Source organism: Salvelinus sp. IW2-2015, linkage group LG36 (assembly GCF_002910315.2).
Source record: "Salvelinus sp. IW2-2015 linkage group LG36, ASM291031v2, whole genome shotgun sequence".
In the NCBI taxonomy this organism is placed as follows: Eukaryota; Metazoa; Chordata; class Actinopteri; order Salmoniformes; family Salmonidae; genus Salvelinus; species Salvelinus sp. IW2-2015.
The window spans coordinates 3,617,714-3,637,324 of NC_036875.1; the positions used below are offsets into that span (position 1 = coordinate 3,617,714).

At 42.4% G+C, this 19,611-nt stretch overlaps 1 protein-coding gene across 1 annotated transcript in view; it reads left to right on the plus strand.

Moving 5' to 3' along the window:
- nalcn (sodium leak channel, non-selective) overlaps positions 1–19,611 on the plus strand; it is a 277,249-nt gene that overhangs the window by 102,781 nt on the left and 154,857 nt on the right. Inside the window, exon 13 of the mRNA XM_070437767.1 lies at positions 17,117–17,248. Coding sequence (XP_070293868.1) covers positions 17,117–17,248 — 132 coding nt within the window. The remainder of the gene's footprint in view (positions 1–17,116; positions 17,249–19,611) is intronic.

The window sequence follows — 19,611 nt, forward strand, 5'->3', positions numbered from 1 at the left end:
AGTTGATGAATCTCTGTAATTAGTTGATTCATCTCTGTATCCCTAACAAACGTTAAGGATAAAAATGTAGGACTGACTGACAGACAGACAGACAGACAGACTGACAGACAGACTGACTGACAGGTGTCCTACATTTGCAATGTGAAACAAAGATGGAACTCCAAATGGTTTCTTCTGTGGATTCTGAACCAGTGTTCCAATACGTGTCGAGGTGAGGCTGCCCTAACACTCACCACCCCCAGGCCCCAGCCTAGAGCCCTGGCCCCCATTCCCTTGCCCATAGGCCCCAGTCTTCTGCCTCAGCCCCCATCCCCCTGACCCGGCCCCAGAAATAAATACAGTACTATGGATAACCCAGCCCCAGGGGTTATTGATTCAGTACAGTCTGTTCCGTCTGCAACACTGACCCCTAACTCTTCCTGGTTCCAGCTCTATTACCCCGCCTCATTAGCAATCATACAGACACTCACTCACTCACTCACTCACTCACTCACTCACTCACTCACTCACTCACTCACTCACTCACTCACTCACTCACTCACTCACTCCGTCACTCACTCACTCACTCACTCACTCACTCACTCACTCACTCACTGTGTCACCTCGTGCCACTTTTTGCCATCTAGTGTGCCAGTTTTCCTTTTTGACAGTCTTGAGCTAGCAGAAGCAGCAGGAAAAGATGCCACCATGGTCTGTATGTCTTTCTGTTGCTGCTTTGCATTGGAGGGGGAATTTGCATTACGGCACCATCGGAAATCTAGCTGTTCCTCTTCTAGAACTGCATTGTATTCTAGAATGGGGGTAGACTATGTTCTATAATGGGGATGGGTAGATATTCTGAAGGGGAAAGGCCATTACTTTCATTGTATTCTTTTTTCACCAACTCGTTTTTTTAGATGGGCAGTTTCTGTCTGTCTGTTTCATATTAACACGTACAAACACACCGGTGAGATCATTCTACAGTGGTCTCTGCAGCGTACGCTCCAACCGGTGTGATTAGAACACTTATTTAGAACGTCCAGTTACGATTGACGCGACAGTCAGCGTTTGAGCTGGCCACACTGTTTTTTCACAGAAACATTTTGCACAAACAGTCTTCACAACGGTATGTCCTCAATCTGAGCAGTTTATGTCTGGATTCAATGTTCAGACATTCACAGAAGTAGCGACAGTATAACACAATTCTCATCCAAACCAGAAAATGAAAGCTACATTAGCGAATGTGCTAACTGAGGAAAGAATGGCCGAACACACGCTGTCATATTTAGCTATCTCACGGCTGACAGAAACCATAATATGAATTGGCTAATTACTATTTACAATTCATCACATCACGGGTGACCTCACTTACATTTTTTAAAAGTTAATATGAATTGGCTAATTACTATTTACAATTCATCACATCACGGGTGACCTCACTTACATTTTTTAAAAGTAATCCGACAATGGGTGGTTTTTGCGCGTCGCTGTAGGTTGCAATATGAGTTGGGTAGTATGCATGTTGAAGGGGGTGTGTCTTCTACCATCATTCACTTCCATCATTAACTTCTGGAAGTTTACTCGAAAGACAAGTGAACCATCCCTTCACCTCATTTTGTTATAACATCTTTGGTTTGACAGACGTTTAGGTGGCAACCAGCATGCATTGCATGATGTCAACAAACATGGCACCACACATAGCTTGCTATTAGCTAAGTATTAGCTCATCAAAATCAGTACAACCTTAAAAAAAAAATTTTTTACACTCATCATATGTGTCCATTGCAATCTACAGTGGAAGTCGGAAGTTTACATACACATACACATTCTGAAATGTCAGAATAATAGTAGAAAGAATGATTTATTTCAGCTTTTATTTCTTTCATCACATTCCCAGTTGGTCAGAAGTTTACATACACTCAATTAGTATTTGCTAGCATTGCCTTTACATTGTTTAACTTGGGACAAATGTTTCGGGTAGCCTTCCACAAGCTTCCCACAATAAGTTGGGTGAATTTTGTCCCATTCCTCCTGACAGAGCTGGTGTAACTGAGTCAGGTTTGTAGGCCTCCTTGCTCGCACATGCTTTTTCAGTTCTTCCCACATATTTTCTATAGGATTGAGGTCAGGGTTTTGTGATGGCCACTCCAATACCTTGATTTTGTTGTCCTTAAGCTATTTTGCCACAACTTTGCAACTATGCTTGGGGTCATTGTCCATTTGGAAGACCCATTTGCGACCAAGCTTTAACTTCCTGACTGATGTCTTGAGATGTTGCTTATATCCACATCATTTTCCTACCTCAAGATGCCATCTATTTTGTGAAGTGCACCAGTCCCTCCTGCAGCAAAGCATCCCCACAACATGATGCTGACACCCTCTTGCTTCACGGTTGGGATGGTGTTCTTTGGCTTGCAAGCCTCCCCCTTTTTCCTCCAAACATAACGATGGTCATTATGGCCAAACAGTTCTATTTTTGTTTCATCAAACCAGAGGACATTTCTCCAAAAAGTACGATCTTTGTTCCCATGTGCAGTTGCAATCCGTCGCCTGGCCTTTTTATGGCAGTTTTGGAGCAGTGGCTTCTTCCTTGCTGAGCGGCCTTTCAGGTTATGTCGATATTGGACTCATTTTACTGTGGATATAGATACTTTTGTACCTGTTTCCTCCACAAGGTCCTTTGCTGTTGTTCTGGGATTGATTTCCACTTTTTGCACCAAAGTACATTCATCTCTAGGAGATGCTCCTTCCTGAGCGGTATGACGGCTGCACGGTCCCTTGGTGTTTATACTTGCGTACTATTGTTTGTACAGATGAACATGGTACCTTCAGGCATTTGGAAATTTCTCCCAAGGATGAACCAGACTTGTGGAGGTCTACAATTTTTTTCCTGAGGTCTTGGCTGATTTTTTTATATTTTTTGCCATGATGTCAAGCAAAGAGGCACTGCGTTTGAAGGTAGGCCTTCAGATACATCCACAGGTACACCTCCAATTGACTCAAATTATGTCAATTAGTCTATCAGAAGCTTCTAAAGCCATGACATTTTCTGGAATTTTCCAAGCTGTTTAAAAGCACAGTCAACTTAGTGTATGTAAACTTCTGACCCACTGGAATTGTGATACAGTGAATTATAAGTGAAATAAACTGTCTGTAAACTTTTTGGGGAAAAATGTATTGTGTCATGCACTAAGTAGATGTCCTAACTGACTTGCCAAAACTATAGTTTGTTAACAAGACATTTTTGGATTGGTTGAAAAACGAGTTTTAATGACTCCAACCTAAGTGTTTGTAAACTTCCGACTTGAACTGTATGTAAGAATTGGAATGCATGATTTGTCACCTATACTTGAAAACGTGAATAAAACAGTGCATACATTATGCTCCATACATACATGTGGTATGCTACAGTAGAAACGAGAACACGATATACAGAAACCATAAGGATAACGTAATAAGGCACTTACTTTGATAGGAACGCACACATATCCAAAGTTATTATTAGCAACGATGGCAATGCGGGGTCCAGGCCAAAAATTTGCCAGGGATGAAAAAGTTTGTGTTTGGGCTCAACGCTTTGAGACACGGACAACATTTTGTTGATGATGCTGCTGTCTTTTTCCATAGTCTTACATCAAAAACCACAGCTACCTCTGCACTGTCATTTGAGGGATTAGCTTCACGTGGGAGTTACACCACCTGTCGCAAGACACGAGGATTATTCCTGACTGACATGAGAATTACTAGGCTAACCTGTAATAAAAGAGGAATCACATGTAACTAAGGCCTGATGAAATAACATTATTCACATATTACACTGAACAAAAATATGAACGCAACATGCAACAATTTCAACATTTTTACTGAGTTACAGTTCATATAAGGAAGTCAGTCAATTGAAATGAATTCATTAGGCCCTAATCTATGGATTTCACATGACTGGGATTACAGATATGCATCTGTTGGCCACAGATGCCTTAAACAGGTAGGGTCGTGGATTGGAAAACCAGTCAGTATCTGGTGTGACCACCATTTGCCTCATGCAGTGCGACTTCACTCAGAGTTGATTAGGCTGTTGATTGTGGCCTGTGGGTATGGTGTCCCGCTCCTCTTCAATGGCTGTGCGAAGTTGCTGGATATTGCAGGAACTGGTGAAGGTGGCGGATGAATGGCACGACAATGGGACTCAGGATCTAGTCACTGCATTCAAATTGCCAGCGATAAAATGCAATTGTATTCGTTGTCCGTAGCTTATGCCCGCCCCTACCATAACCCCACCGCTCCATGGGACACTTAGTTAACAATGTTGACATCAGCAAACCGCTCGCCCACACATAGCCATACACGCTGTCTGACATCTGCCCGGGTACAGTTGTATCTGGGATTCAACCATGAAGAGCACACTTCTCCAGTGTGCCAGTGGCCATCGAAGGTGAGCATTTGCCCACTGAAGGCGATTACGATGCCGAACTGCTGTCAGGTTAAGATCCTGATGAGGACGACGAGCATGCAGATGAGCTTCCATGAGACGGTTTCTGACAGTTTGTGCAGAAATATTTCGGTTATGCACACCCACAGTTTTATCAGCTATCCGAGTGGCTGATGTCAGATGATCCCGCAGGTGAAGAAGCCGGATGTAGAGGTCTGGCGTGGTTACACGTGGTCTACGGTTGTGAGGCCGGTTGGGAGTACTGCCAAATTCTCTAAAACAACATTGGAGGTGGCTTATGGTAGAGAAATTAACATTCAATTCTCTGGCAACCGTTCTGGTGGGCATTCCTGCAGTCAGCATGCCAATTGCATGCTCCCTCAAAACTTGAGACATCTCAAAACTTGAGACATCTGTGGCATTGACTAACCGGTGCCCCCGCACATTGACTCTGTACCGGTACCCCCTGTATATAGCCTCGCTATTGTTATTTTACTGCTGCTCTTTAATTATTTTTTACTTTGATTTCTTATTTTTACTTAACACATATTTTTCTCATAACTGTGTTGTTGGTTAAGGGCTTGTAAGTAACAACTGCACATTTTAGAGTGGTCTTTTATTGTTCCCAGCAGAAGGTACAGCTGTGTAATGAGCATGCTGTTTAATCAGCTTCTTGATATGCCACACCTGTCAGGTGGATGGATTATCTTGGCAAACGAGAAATGCTCACAAACAGGGATGTAAACAAATTTGTGCACAACATTTCTGAGAAATAAGCTTTTTTTGTGCATATGGAACATTTCTGGGATCTTTTATTTCAGCTCCTGAAACACGGGACCAACACTTTACATGTTGCACTTATATTTTTGTTCAGTGTATATGAAGAGGTTGCCTTTTATCTACTTGTACAGCAATATCTGCATATCTTATCTATATAACCATTACTATTGACATTTTGTCGTGTAGCAGTTTTGTATTTGATATTGGTTAAGTTCAATGCTTTTTTCAATTGATTTATAAGGGCTTAAGGGCAACTCACTAGGATCGCACTAGGTTTGAAATGTTCCATTGATTTGAAAGTAAATATTGTGCTGTGAAGATGCTCGAGGCTACATGTGAGATGTCTTAAGGAGACGTCCTCCTTTGCTGTTTGATTCGAGGCTGAAAAGTGACATTTTTTCCAGGCTTCCTGACAAAACATTCACTAATGAATGTGTGTCAGCCTTAGCACCTGATGTTGCCAAGGCACGAGAAGCTGTGTATGGGTGTGGGTGTCGGTGTGGGTGTACACCTGACGTTTCAAAGACTCATGAGAAGTGGCACTAATAAGCAACCCTCCAACGTGTGGGGAAGCAAAATAGATAGCATCAAACGGAGTGAAAGAGCTATCATGTCTCACAATTGGGGCTGTTAAATTCATTTTGACATCCCGCTCCCATATTTACCAGACACACCCATGTGAACACACACACACACACACACACACACACACACACACACACACACACACACACACACACACACACACACACACACAGACACTTACGGCTTCTCAAAGTAGGCCATGTCACCTCGGGTGTTTGACAGTGTTTCTGTATGTCTTTTTTTAGATGAAATAAAGATAGGAGGGATAGACAATAGAGCTCTTCTATCCAGGGTGGGTGACTGGTGAAGGCAGGGGAGCAGGCAGACAGAGGTAATAGTGTGTGTGTGTGTGTGTGTGAACGAACGTTTGGGAGACCGGCAGACTGATTTACAGAGGTAAAAATATGGCCTTCACTTCCTCAGTTAATAGTGTAAGACTTACACTCGCATACACACATACACACACACACACACACTCCCCTTCAGCCCAAACATCCGTGGGGGGAGAGCGTCTGATAGCTGGAAATGTCAAACTGCATGGTCACGTTCAATCCCAACTACTGTTTGTGTTCGTGTGCGTGCGTGGCCAACCCCGGAGCTGCCTGATTTGATATAGGTGCCAGGAGACGAAGATCGACAGACAACCTTTCCACTTTTTCCTCATCCCTCCGGAGCTACAGAGCTGTCCATCTCTCTTTCCTTCCCTCTCTCTATCTCTCGTCTCTGTCTATGTGTCAAATCATGAAGATCATACCCCCATGGCATGCTATCCTCTCACCATTACCAATAAGAGGGGAGGCTAGCATGTCTTTGGGGGTATGATCTTTGACCCTCCTGTAAATTTCTCACTCGTCATTAGTCACGATTCATGCAGGATTATCCAAAGTCATGGTAGCATCGACATGAATATAGATGTGTTTAGAAACATATTCTATTCTTATTCACGATAAAAGTGACTCCAAAATGACACAATACATTATTTACCGTGAATTTGTATTGGGCACGAAATAATCTGAAATACAAATTTGATGTACAGTCGTGGCCAAAAGTTTAGAGAATGACACAAATATACATTTTCGCAAAGTTTGCTGCTTCAATGTCTTTAGATATTTTTGTCAGATGTTACTATGGAATACTGAAGTATAATTACAAGCATTTCATAACTGTCAAAGGCTTTTATTGACAATTACATGAAGTTGATGCAAAGAGTCAATATTTGCAGTGTTGACCCTTTTTTTTCAAGACCTCTGCAATCCACCCTGGCATGCTGTCAATTAACTTCTGGGCCACATCCTGACTGATGACAGCCCATTCTTGCATAATCAATGCTTGGAGTTTGTAAGAATTTGTGGGTTTTTGTTTGTCCACCCGCCTCTTGAGGATTGACCACACGTTCTCAATGGGATTAAGGTCTGGGGAGTTTCCTGGCCATGGACCCACAATATCGATGTTTTGTTCCCCGAGCCACTTAGTTATCACTTTTGCCTTATGGCAAGGTGCTCCAGCATGCTGGAAAGGCATTGTTCGTCACCAAACTGTTCCTGGATGGTTGGGAGAAGTTGCTCTCGGAGGATGTGTTGGTACCATTCTTTATTCATGGCTGTGTTCTTAGGCACAATTGTGAGTGAGCCCACTCCCTTGTCTGAGAAGCAACCCCACACATGAATGGTCTCAGGATGCTTTACTGTTGGCATGACACAGGACTGATGGTAGCGCTCACCTTGTCTTCTCCGGACAAGCTTTTTTCCGGATGCCCCAAACAATTGGAAAGGGGATTCATCAGAGAAAAGTACTTTACCCCAGTCCTCAGCAGTCCAATCCCTGTGCCTTTTGCAGAATATCAGTCTGTCCCTGATGTTTTTCCTGGAGATAAGTGGCTTTTTTGCTGCCCTTCTTGACACTAGGCCATCCTCCAAAAGTCTTCACCTCACTGAGCGTGCAGATGCACTCACACCTGCTTGCTGCCATTCCTGAGGAAGCTCTGTACTGGTGTTTCCCCGATCCCGTAGCTGAATCAACTTTAGAAGATGGTCCTGGCGCTTGCTGGACATTCTTGGGCGCCCTGAAGCCTTCTTCACAACAATTGAACCGCTCTCCTTGAAGTTCTTGATGATCTGATAAATGGTTGATTTAGGTGCAATCTTACTGGCAGCAATATCCTTGCCTGTGAAGCCCTTTTTGTGCAAAGCAATGATTACGGCACGTGTTTCCTTGCAGGTAACCATGGTTGACAGACGAAGATCAATGATTTCAAGCACCACCCTCCTTTTGAAGCTTCCAGTCTGTTATTCGAACTCAATCAGAATGACAGAGTGTCCTTGTCAACACTCACACCTGTGTTAACGAGATAATGTCAGCTGATTATTTTGTGGCAGGGCTGAAATGCAGTGGAAATGTTTTTTTGGGATTCAGTTCATTTGCATGGCAAAGAGGGACTTTGCAATTAATTGCAATTCATCTGATCACTCTTCATAACATTCTGGAGTACATGCAAATTGCCATCATACAATCTGAGGCAGCAGACTTTGTGAAAATTTATATTTGTGGTCATTCTCAAAACTTTTGGCCACGACTGTAGTAATTGCATGCTTGGAATATGGGACCAAAAACTAAACTTTTGACTGCTTTATTTAGAACAATCTTTATGTAATTGTCAACCTTACCTTTTTTGAGAGAAAAAATATTTCTCTGAGAAATTGTATTAGTTTAACATAGTATAATTTCCCTATTTTTTTTTGCTATGCAATACAGCTTTGTATTTGAATTATTTATTTTATAAAGTCATTATTGGGCATCTTTAACAAGGGTGTCAATCACTTCAGACCCCACTCTACCCCCCTGGCGATTTGAGAGCGCAAGGTTGACCAGCAAAGGGAAACTAGCCTTCCTCGGTGGTGGAACTATTCTCAACACACAAGCAAACAGATTCTACGTTTGAACCAGATCCTACAGCAACCAAACCTCCAGATCCTACAACAATTGTCCTCCACACTGCAAACATGAGAGGTAATGGTTCCTGCTCCAAGACCCTGGCCGTGAGTGGATCTTCTTCCAGCATGACCCAGCAGCAACTAAACCCATCTCCATCCCACTGCCTAAGCACAGTCAGCCGTGGATGATCCGGCTATCAGGGTGGCTCTGCAACAGCAGTGGAGGTGGTAACTGAATTCCACAATTAGCATGCTGACGAGATGCAGGAGCTGAACGTACACTTTGTGGGCTACAGGTTCATGTTCAGACATTGGAGCAGAGGAATGGCCAACTGCAGGCGGAACTGGATGATCTGAAGTGCATCTACTAGGGGGACCCCAGCGGCATTGGGGAAGAGTAGTGACAGACTTCCAGAACCGGATCAACGGGTTGAAGGCCCAGAACGCTGTCATTGAGATGCAGTTGGAGAACATGGAGAATGCCCATCTGGGCAACATTGGCGCGCTAGAGGACATCATTGCCCACCTGGAAAACCAGCTGTGCAAGACCAAGCTAGAGATGAGCAATTTCCTGAAGAACTACCAGGAGATGCTTCACATCAAGCTGAAGCTGGACACAGAGATCACTTACAGGGAGCTGCTGGATTGAGAAGAGACCAGGCTGGGCATCTTGGGAGGAGATGTTAAGCAACACACCACCTGAGTCGAGCCCCATATGTCCGCTTTCTTGACCATGCCTGCCAACCTCTTACCAAGTAACACAACTGAGGACGTTTACATGAATGTATACTAACTAGCCAGAGAAGTTTGACATTTGCAAAAGAAACACTGGTTTACACATATTTTATATATACAGTGGGGCAAAAAAGTATTTAGTCAGCCACCAATTGTGCAAGTTCTCCCACTTAAAAAGATGAGAGAGGCCTGTAATTTTCATCATAGGTACACTTCAACTATGACAGACAAAATGAGAAAAAAAAAATCCGGAAAATCACATTGTAGGATTTTTAATGAATTTATTTGCAAATTATGGTGGAAAATAAGTATTTGGTCAATAACAAAAGTTGATCTCAATACTTTGTTATATACCCTTTGTTGGCAATGACAGAGGTCAAACGTTTTCTGTAAGTCTTCACAAGGTTTTCACACACTGTTGCTGGTATTTATATATTCCACAAGCTTCCCACAATAAGTTGGGTGAATTTTGGCCCATTCCTCCTGACAAAGCTGGTGTTACTGAGTCAGGTTTTGTAGGCCTCCTTGCTCACACACTTTTTCAGAAGACCCATTTGCGACCAAGATTTAACTTCCTGACTGATGTCTTGAGATGTTGCTTCACTATTTCCACATAATTTTCCTGCCTCAAGATGCCATCTATTTTGTGAAGTGCACCAGTCCCTCCTGCAGCAAAGCACCCCCACAACATGATGCTGCCACCCCGGTGCTTCACGGTTGGGATGTGTTCTTCGGCTTGCAAGCCTCCCCTATTTTCCTCCAAACATAAGATGGTCATTATGGCCAAACGGTTCAATTTTTGTTTCATCAGACCAGAGGACATTTCTCCAAAAAGCACAATCTTTGTCCCCATGTGCAGTTGCAAACCATAGTCTGGCTTTTTTATGGCAGTTTTGGAGCAGTGGCTTCTTCCTTGCTGAGCGGTCTTTCAGGTTATGTTGATATTGGACTCGTTTTACTGTGGATAGAGATACTTTGTACCTGCTTCATCCAGCGTCTTCACAATGTCCTTTGTTGTTGTTCTGGGATTGATTTGCACTTTTCTCACCAAAGTACGTGCATCTCTAAGAGACAGAACACGTCTCCTTCCTGAGCGGTAAGACGGCTGCGTGGTCCCATGGTGTTTATACTTGTCCATCTGTGTTTTTTTATGCTTAAAGAGACAGAAGAATACGCAATCGAGAGAGAAATTAGTTGCTGCGAGGTATCTACATAAAAATACATGATCACAGTATTCTGCAGTCATAAAAGTCTGTATGATTCCCAATCAGAGACAACGATAGACAGCTGCCTCTGATTTGGAACCACACTCGGCCAAACACAAAGAAATACAAAACATAGAATGCCCACCCCACATCACGCCCTGACCTCACCAACTTGAGAAATAAAACGGCTCTCTAAGGTCAGGGCGTGACAAGCTCTATAGAGATGAGATGATGACTTGGAATGAAATAAAGTCTTCAAATACACAACAACTGAAATATGTTATTAAAGTAATGTTAGTAAATGATTGTTAATAAGTGATAAGCAGAAATGGGCAGTCACTACCATCATGGGACTTATATTAATTGTTTTATTCAGTGTTGTTACAGCATTCAAACCACATAGTGATTTAATGGAAAAAATATATATATTTGAAATAAAAAAAGTGATTCTTTTTTAAGAATCGAGCCGAAACTAAACCGACCTCAAAAAGCACTAATCGCTCAGCATTAGTTACAATTCACATTATCAAGGAGATGATGTGGACCGGTCCCTGAGATGGTTAGCTGACACTGATTCAGTGAGTTCTACCGGGGAACAACTATAGCTTGCCAGTCCCTGGTACAAAAGGTTGAGAAACACTGACACAGCACTCCCAATACCCACAGTGATGTGATTCCTTCCAGCACGGAGCAGTAATAGTGACTCTTCCCCAGCTGTCTCCCAGACCTCTCCTTCCTATCTTTCCATTTACAGTGCCTTTGGAAAGTGTTCATACCTCCTGATGTATTCTACATTTGGTTGTGTTACAGCCTGAATTCAAAATGGATTAAATAGATTGTTTGTCACCCATCTACACACAATATCCCATAATGACAGAGTGAAAACATGCTTTGAGACATTTTCTGTAATTTATTGAAAATGGAACAGAAATATTGAATTTGAATAAGTATTCAAACCCTTGAGTCAATACATGTTAGAATCACCTATGGCAGCGATTACAGCTGTGAGTTTTTCTGGGTAAGTCTCTAAGACCTTTTCACACCTGGAGTGTACAATATTTGCCCATTATTCTTTTCAGAATTCTTCATACTCTGTCAAATGAGTTGTTGATCATTGCTAGACAACCATTTTCAAGTCATCCCATAGATGTTCAAGCAGATTTAGGTGAAAGCTGCAACTCGGCCACTCAGGAACATTCATTTTCTTCTTGGTAAGCAACAACTATTTGCCCTTGTGTTTTAGGTTATTGTCCTGCTGAAATGTGAATTAATCTCCCAGTGTCTTGTGGAAAGCAGACTGAACCAGGTTTTGCTCTAGGATTTTGCCTGTGCTTAGCTCCATTCCGTTTATTTGTATCCTGAAAAACTCCCTAGTCCTAAATGATTACAAGTCCCCCMMCCCMMCCCCCCCCCCCCYYCYCCATCACCCAAATCCAGACAGCTGATGTTCAGAAAGAGTTGCAAAATCTGGATCCCTACAAATCAGCTGGGCTAGACAATCTGAACCCTCTCTTCCTAAATTTATCCGCCGCCATTGTTGCAACCCCTATTACTAGTCTGTTCAACCTCTCTTTTGTATCGTCTGAGATTCGTAAAGATTGGAAAGTGGCCACGGTCATCCCCCTCTTCAAAGGGGGAGACACACTAGACCCAAACTGTTACAGACCTATATTCATCCTGCCCTGCTTTTCTAATGTCTTCAGAAGCCAAGTGAACAAACAGATCACCGACCATTTCGAATCCCACCATAGCTTCTCCACTATGCAATCTGGTTTCCGAGCTGGTCACGGGKGCACCTCAGCCACGCTCAAGGTCCTAAACGATATCATAACCGCCATCAATAAAAGACAGTACTGTGCAGCCGTCTTCATCAACCTTGCCAAGGCTTTCGACTCTGTCAATCACTGTACTCTTATCGGCAGACTCAACAGTCTTGGTTTCTCTAATGACTGCCTTGCCTGGTTCACTAACTACTTTTCAGATAGAGTTCAGTGTGTCAAATTGGAGGGCCTGTTGTCCGGACCACTGGCAGTCTCTATGGGGGTGCCTCAGGGTTCAATTCTCGGGCCGACTCTTTTCTCTGTATATATCAATGTTGTCGCTCTTGATGCTGGTGATTCTTTGATCCACCTCTACGCAGACGACACCATTCTGTATACATCTGGCCCTTCTTTGGACACTATGTTAGCAAACCTCCAAACGATGTTCAACGCCATACAACACTCCCTCCATGGCCTCCAACTGCTCTGAAATGCTAGTTAAACTAAATGCATGCTCTTCAACCGATCGCTGCCCGCACCCGCCCCCCGACTAGCATCACTACTCTGGACGGTTCTGACTTAGAATATGTGGCTAACTATAACTACCTAGGTGTCTGGCTAGACTGTAAACTCTCCTTCCAGACTCACATTAAGCATCTCCATTCCAAAGAATCTAGAATCGGCTTCCTATTTCACAACAAAGCCTCCTTCACTCATGCCGCCAAACATACCCTCATAAAACTGACTATCATACCGATCCTTGACTTTGGCAATGTCATTTACAAAATAGCCTCCAACACTCTACTCAGCAGATTGGATGCAGGCTATCACAGTGCCATCCGTTTTGTCACCAAAGCCCCATATACTACCCCCCACTGCGACCTGTATGCTCTCGTTGGCTGGTCCTCGCTACATGTTCGTCGTCAGACCCACTGGCTCCAGGTCATCTATAAGTCTTTGCTTGGTAAAGCTCCACCTTATCTAAGCTCACTGGTCACCATAGCAACACCCACCCATAGCACGCGCTCCAGCAGGTATATTTCACTGGTCATCCCCAAAGCCAACACCTCTTTGGCCGCCTTTCCTTCCAGTTCTCTGCTGCCAATGACTGGAACGAACTGCAAAAATCACTGAAGTTGGAGACTTATAATTGTATGTGTGAGGTACATAGATGAGGTAGTCACTCAACAATTATGTTAAACACTTTATTGAGTCCATGCAACTTATTATGTGGTTGTTATGCATATTTTAACTGCTGAATGTATTTAGACTTGCTATAACAAAGGGGTTGAATACTTATGGACTCAAAAGACATTTCAGCTTTTCATTTTTTATTAATTTGTAAACATTTCAAAAAACATAATTCCACTTTGACATTATGGGGTATTGTGTATAGGCCAGTGACAAAAAAAATCTACATTTTAATCAATTTTAAATTCAGGCTTAAACACAACAGACTGTTGGAAAAGTCAAGGGGTGTGAATACTGAAGGGACTGTGTATGTCTCACTTTCTTTTAATCTCTCCATCTATCCATCTTCTACAGACAGTCTTCCATACTTGGTCTTATTCCTCCCACTCACAAGCTGTACAATCTGATACTCCCCTCTTACTGTAGGGAATTCAATTCAGCCTGCAGGGTGGTTAAACTGGGCCCACAGACAAATAATATTGTTTCTGTGTTAGAAAAGAACACAAATGTCTTGCATGAATAATATAATATGAAATCAAAACCCCCTGTTTGGTTAGGGCATAGCTTGTACTCGCTACATTTGTTGTAATGATACAGGGACAGATTTTTGTGTTTGCCAATTTTGGTTTTGATTGAATTTGGCCATGCTGCTTGTACTAGACGTTCAATACTGTAGCTGCTCCTGGAAGAAATAAAACAGTGACTTACCTCTCCATTTAGTTTATTATGTCTGAATAGATAGTGATTTTGCTGTCTCTCTCTTGCTTCCTCTTTCCATCTCCATCTTTCTCTCTCTTCCTCTCCCTCTCTCTATCTAATGAAATAGTCCTGATTGCTTTTCATCCCCTGAAGTTTAGCTGCCAGCCATGTTTGCCTGTTGCCATTTCCAATAAGAACCACTGTCCTGCAGGCTCAAGCTCATCTCTCTTCCTCCCTCTCTCTCTCTCCTCCCTCTTTCATGTCTCTGCCTCTCTCTCCTCTCTTTTATGTCTCTGAATATCCCCCTTCTCTCCATGTCTACATATCTCTTTTTCTCTCACCCCCATTTCTCTCTTAATTTCTCTCATTCTCCATCTTGCTATAACTGAGACGAGGGGATATTTAAATCTCCACCAGCCAGGCACATCATTTGTCTTGTTTAATGGTTTGCACATGAATCATTACCTCAGAATGATGGGAGGTCGTATTTAGCTTTTACAATTAGAATAAATGTATAATTTGGGTTGATCAAATTCTTTTGATTGTATTGGCAATTGTGAAAATCAATGATATGTTTTTGCATCCATTTATACCATCATACTCTAGCTTAAGGTCTTTCATAAGTAAATGTGTTACTGTGGCATAAAGAAGCAAATTATGTTATTTTGTCTCGACAACATTTTTTTTTTTTACTCATAGAGTAGAAGTCTTACTGGAGGTAATTTATTTTATTTGTATCAACTAAGGAGGTAATGGCTGATTTGACTTTCACTCTGTGAGATTTTCACCATCTGAGAAAATGTCGCTGGAATGTATAGAGGACGTTTTACGGGCTCCTGACCAATTCTGCTATTTTATGTGTTTTTTTTGTTGCTGATCTTAAAACATTTTTGTACATAATGTTTCCGGAATAGTTTCCTATGAATAAAAAGAGCTTCTGGACATCAGACACTCCGAAGAGAAAGAGACGGCGCTTAATAGGCCGACGTGCAGGTACCCTGATGAAACTAAAACGCAGAGTAAATACTCTTCTCCGATGCCGCTGGGGCCCCTCTTGTGGCGGCCCTTCAGGACATCCAGTTCCGCTCCAGCCTCTGAACGTTTCCGATGTAGCCTTCTCTTCCTTCTTATTGGCATGCTGTTTGTGGAGTTCAGTTCCCACCTCCACTGCTGTTGCAGAGCCTCTCTTGTAGCATGAGCGTCCACGGCTGACTGTGGCGCCTCGGCAGCGGGATGGAGATGAGCTCAGCTACTGCCAGTCCTGCTGGACGAAGATCCGCTGCTAGGCTCTTTTAGTAGGACCCATTACCTCTCATGTTTGCAGTGTCAAGGAAGTTTTTTGTAGGATCTGGTCCAAACCTAGGATATGATGTGCTTGTGTTGTTGAGAATAGTTCCACCACCAAGGGATGCTTGCTGTGTTTCCCTTTGCTGGCCAACCTTGCTAGTGATGCTCTCTCACATCGCCAGGAGGTATATAAAAAATAATTTGGCAGACAGGAAAGTCACTTACTTTTGGCATGTTTTAAATCTGGATTGTGACACTAGGACAAAGTCCTTAATTACCTAGCATTACATTGTTAGCAGGCAAGGTGGGTCAGGGTTGCTCAGCCCTCACGCCTCCATGTGAAATGGTAATCTGAACATGAATTACCTAGCATTACATGGGTGACATGTCTGGTGAGTATGCAAGCCATGGAAGAAATGGGACATTTTCATCTTCCAGGAATTGTGTACAGATCCTTGCTTCATGGGGCTGTGTACTATCATGCTGAAACATGATGTAATGGCGTCAAATTAATGGCACGACAATGGACCTCAGGATCTCGTCACGTGTCTGTGCATTCAAATTGCCATCAATACAATATAATTGTGTCAGTTGCCTGTAGCTTATGTCTGACCATACCATAACCCCATTACCATGGGGTCTGTTCACAACGTTGACTTCAGCAAACCTGTCGCCCACACGACGCCATACATACGACGTCTGACATCTTTCTGGTACAGTTGAAACCGGGATTAATCTGTGAAGAGCACACTTCTCCAGCATGCCATTGGCCATTGAAGATGAGCATTTGCCCACTGAAGTTGGTTACGAGACGACGAGCGCCCAGATGAGCTTCCATGAGACGGTTTCTGACAGTTTGTGCAGAAATTATTTGTTTGTGGAAACCCACAGTTTCATCAGCTGTCCGGGTGGCTGGTCTCAGACAATCCCACAGGTGAAGAAGCCAAATGTGGAGGTCCTGGGCTGGCGTGGTTACATGTGGTCTGCGGTTGTGAGAGCGGTTGGACGTACTGCCACATTCTCTAAAACAACATTTGTCTTATGGTAGAGAAATGAACATTCAAATATCTGGCAACAGCTCTGGTGGACATTCCTGCAGTCAGCATGCCAATTGCACTCTTCCTCAAAACTTGTGACATTGTGTTGTGTGACACAACTGCACATTTTAGAGTGGCCTTTTATTGTCCCCAGCACAAGGTGCACCTGTGTAATGATCATGCCGTTTAATCAGCTTATTCAGCTTACATGGGACCAACACTTTACATGTTGCATGTATATTTATGTTCAGTGTATATTGTAGCACGACTCATACTGTTTGTCCAGACAAAAGTGTTTTAGAGCAAAACTGAAAAGACATAAACGTAAGGCTCCGGTCAAAAGAAGTGTACTATATGAGGGATGTGGTGTCATTTAGGTCAGCCCGAGAAACCTCTCATATGTGGACGTGGGTATCTGGATGGGTGTGTGTGTTATAGAATAGACGTCAATATGTCCTTATTCTACATGCATTCTAAATAAATGTCTCTGTTTCCACAGCAACTGATGCGCTCCTCCATCTTCCACATGTTTATTCTGACTATGGTTGCCGTAGACGTAATCGTTGCGGCTAGCAACTACTACAAGGGCGAGAACCACCAAAGGCACTATGACGAGTTCTACCTGGCTGAGGTAAGGGATCAGAACACACAAACATACTGTACAATACACACACACACCATACTGTATGTTTTACTATCTTTGTTTGACTTGATTTTGATTCAAAATCCTATTTTCCCTAAGCCTAACATTGACCTCTTGACTCTTATGATCAGATATTTGTGATCAATGTAATGTTGAGTGGTCACAGCAGGGTACCATCATAAATATGTTATTGGAACAGTAGCAACAGCACGTCTACATATGATGCACAAACGCATCTAAATAGCATCGTTTTTTATTCATTTTATTTCATTTAACCTTTATTTAACTAGTTAAGAACAAATTCTTATTTACAATGACGGCCTACCAAAAGAAAAAAGGCCTGGGATAAAAAAATAAATATATATATATATATACATATATACACTACCATTCAAAAGTTTGGGGTCACTTAGAGACGTCCTTGTTTTTGAAAGAAAAGCATATTTTTTGTCCATTAAAATAACATCAAATTGATCAGAAACACGGTGTAGACATTAATGTTGTAAATGACTATTGTAGCTGGAAACAGCTGATTTTTATGTAATATCTACATAGGCGTAGAGGCCCATTATCAGCAACCATCACTTCTGTGTTCCAATGGCACGTTGTGTTAGCTAATCCAAGTTTATAATTTTTAAAGGCTAATTGATCATTAGAAAACCCTTTTGCAATTATGTTAACACAGCTGAAAACTGTTGTCCTGATTAAAGAAGCAATAAAACTGGCCTTCTTTAGACTAGTTGAGTATCTGGAGCATAAGCATTTTGTGGGTTCGATTACAGGCTCAAAATGGCCAAAAACAAAGAACTTTCTTCTGAATCTCATCTGTCTATTCTTGTTCTGAGAAATTTGAGAAAGTTTTCCATGCGGGAAATGCGTTGTACGAGAAATGAAGGGCAATTTCGTACAACGCTGTGTACTACTCCCTTCACAGAACAGCGCAAACTGTCTCTAACCAGAATAGAAAGAGGAGTGGGAGTTCCCGGTGCACAACTAAGCAAGAGCACAAGTACATTAGAGTGTCTAGTTCAAGAAACAGACGCCTCACAAGTCCTCAACTGGCAGCTTCATTAAATAGTACCCGCAAAACACCAGTCTCAACGTCAACAGTGATGAGGCGACTCCGGGATGCTAGCCTTCTAGAGCAAGATGTTAGAGACAACAATACATCAAGCAAAGCAGCCACAACTGTTAGTAAGAGTGTCCATGATTGAGTTTTTGAATGAAGATATTGAGATAAACCTGTCCAGTTTGAGTGTTTGTTGCAGCTCGTTCCAGTCGCTAGCTGCAGCGAACTGAAAAGAGGAGCGACCTAGGGATGTGTGTGCTTTGGGGACCTTTAACAGAATGTGACTGGCAGAATGGGTGTTGTATGTAGAGGATGAGGGCTGCAGTAGATTTCTCAAATAAGGTGGAATGAGGCCTAAGCGGGTTTTATAAATAAGCATCAACCAGTGGGTCTTGCGACGGGTATACAGAGATGACCAATTTACAGAAGAGTATAGAGTGCAGTGATGTGTCCTATAAGGAGTATTGCTTTGTTGTAGAGCATTTGACACAAAATCCGAGTAGGGGCCAGCTGAGTATAAGACTATCATCTGCATATAAATGGATGAGAGAAATTCCTACAGCCTGAGCTATGTTATAGATGTAAATTGAGAAGAGCGTGGGGCCTATGATTGAGCCTTGGGGTACTCCCTTGGTGACAGGAAGTGGCTGAGAAAGTAGATTTTCTAACTTTATACACTCTACTCTTTGAGACAGGTAGATAGCAAAACAGGCCAAAGACCCCTCAGAGATACCAATACTCCTTAGCCGGCCCACAGGAATGGAATTGTTTACCGTATCAAAAGCTTTGGCCAAGTACATAACAATAACAGAACAACATTGCTTAGAATCAAGGGCAATAATGACATCATTGAGGACCTTTAAGGTTTCAGTGAGGCATCATAACCTGAGCAGAAACCAGATTGCATACCAGAGAGGATACTGTAGACATCAAGAAATTGGCCTATAACAGTCTGAAAAGCATCTAAATAATATTTTGTACTGATGGAAAATAAAGATCTTCACCTTCATTCCTCAATTTCACTTTTTATTGTGAAAGATAAATGAACTTGATCATCCAAGCATCACACGGAACACATACACAGCCAAACTCATTTCATTAACCAGTCTAAATAACAGTTTGCGCTGACAGAAAACTAATCATAAGTTACAGTTGAAGTCGGAAGTTTACATACACCTTAGCCAAATACATTTAATCTCAGTTTTTCGCAATTCCTGACATTTAATCCTAGTAAAAATTCCCAGTCTTAGGTCAGTTAGGATCACCACTTTATTTTAAGAAT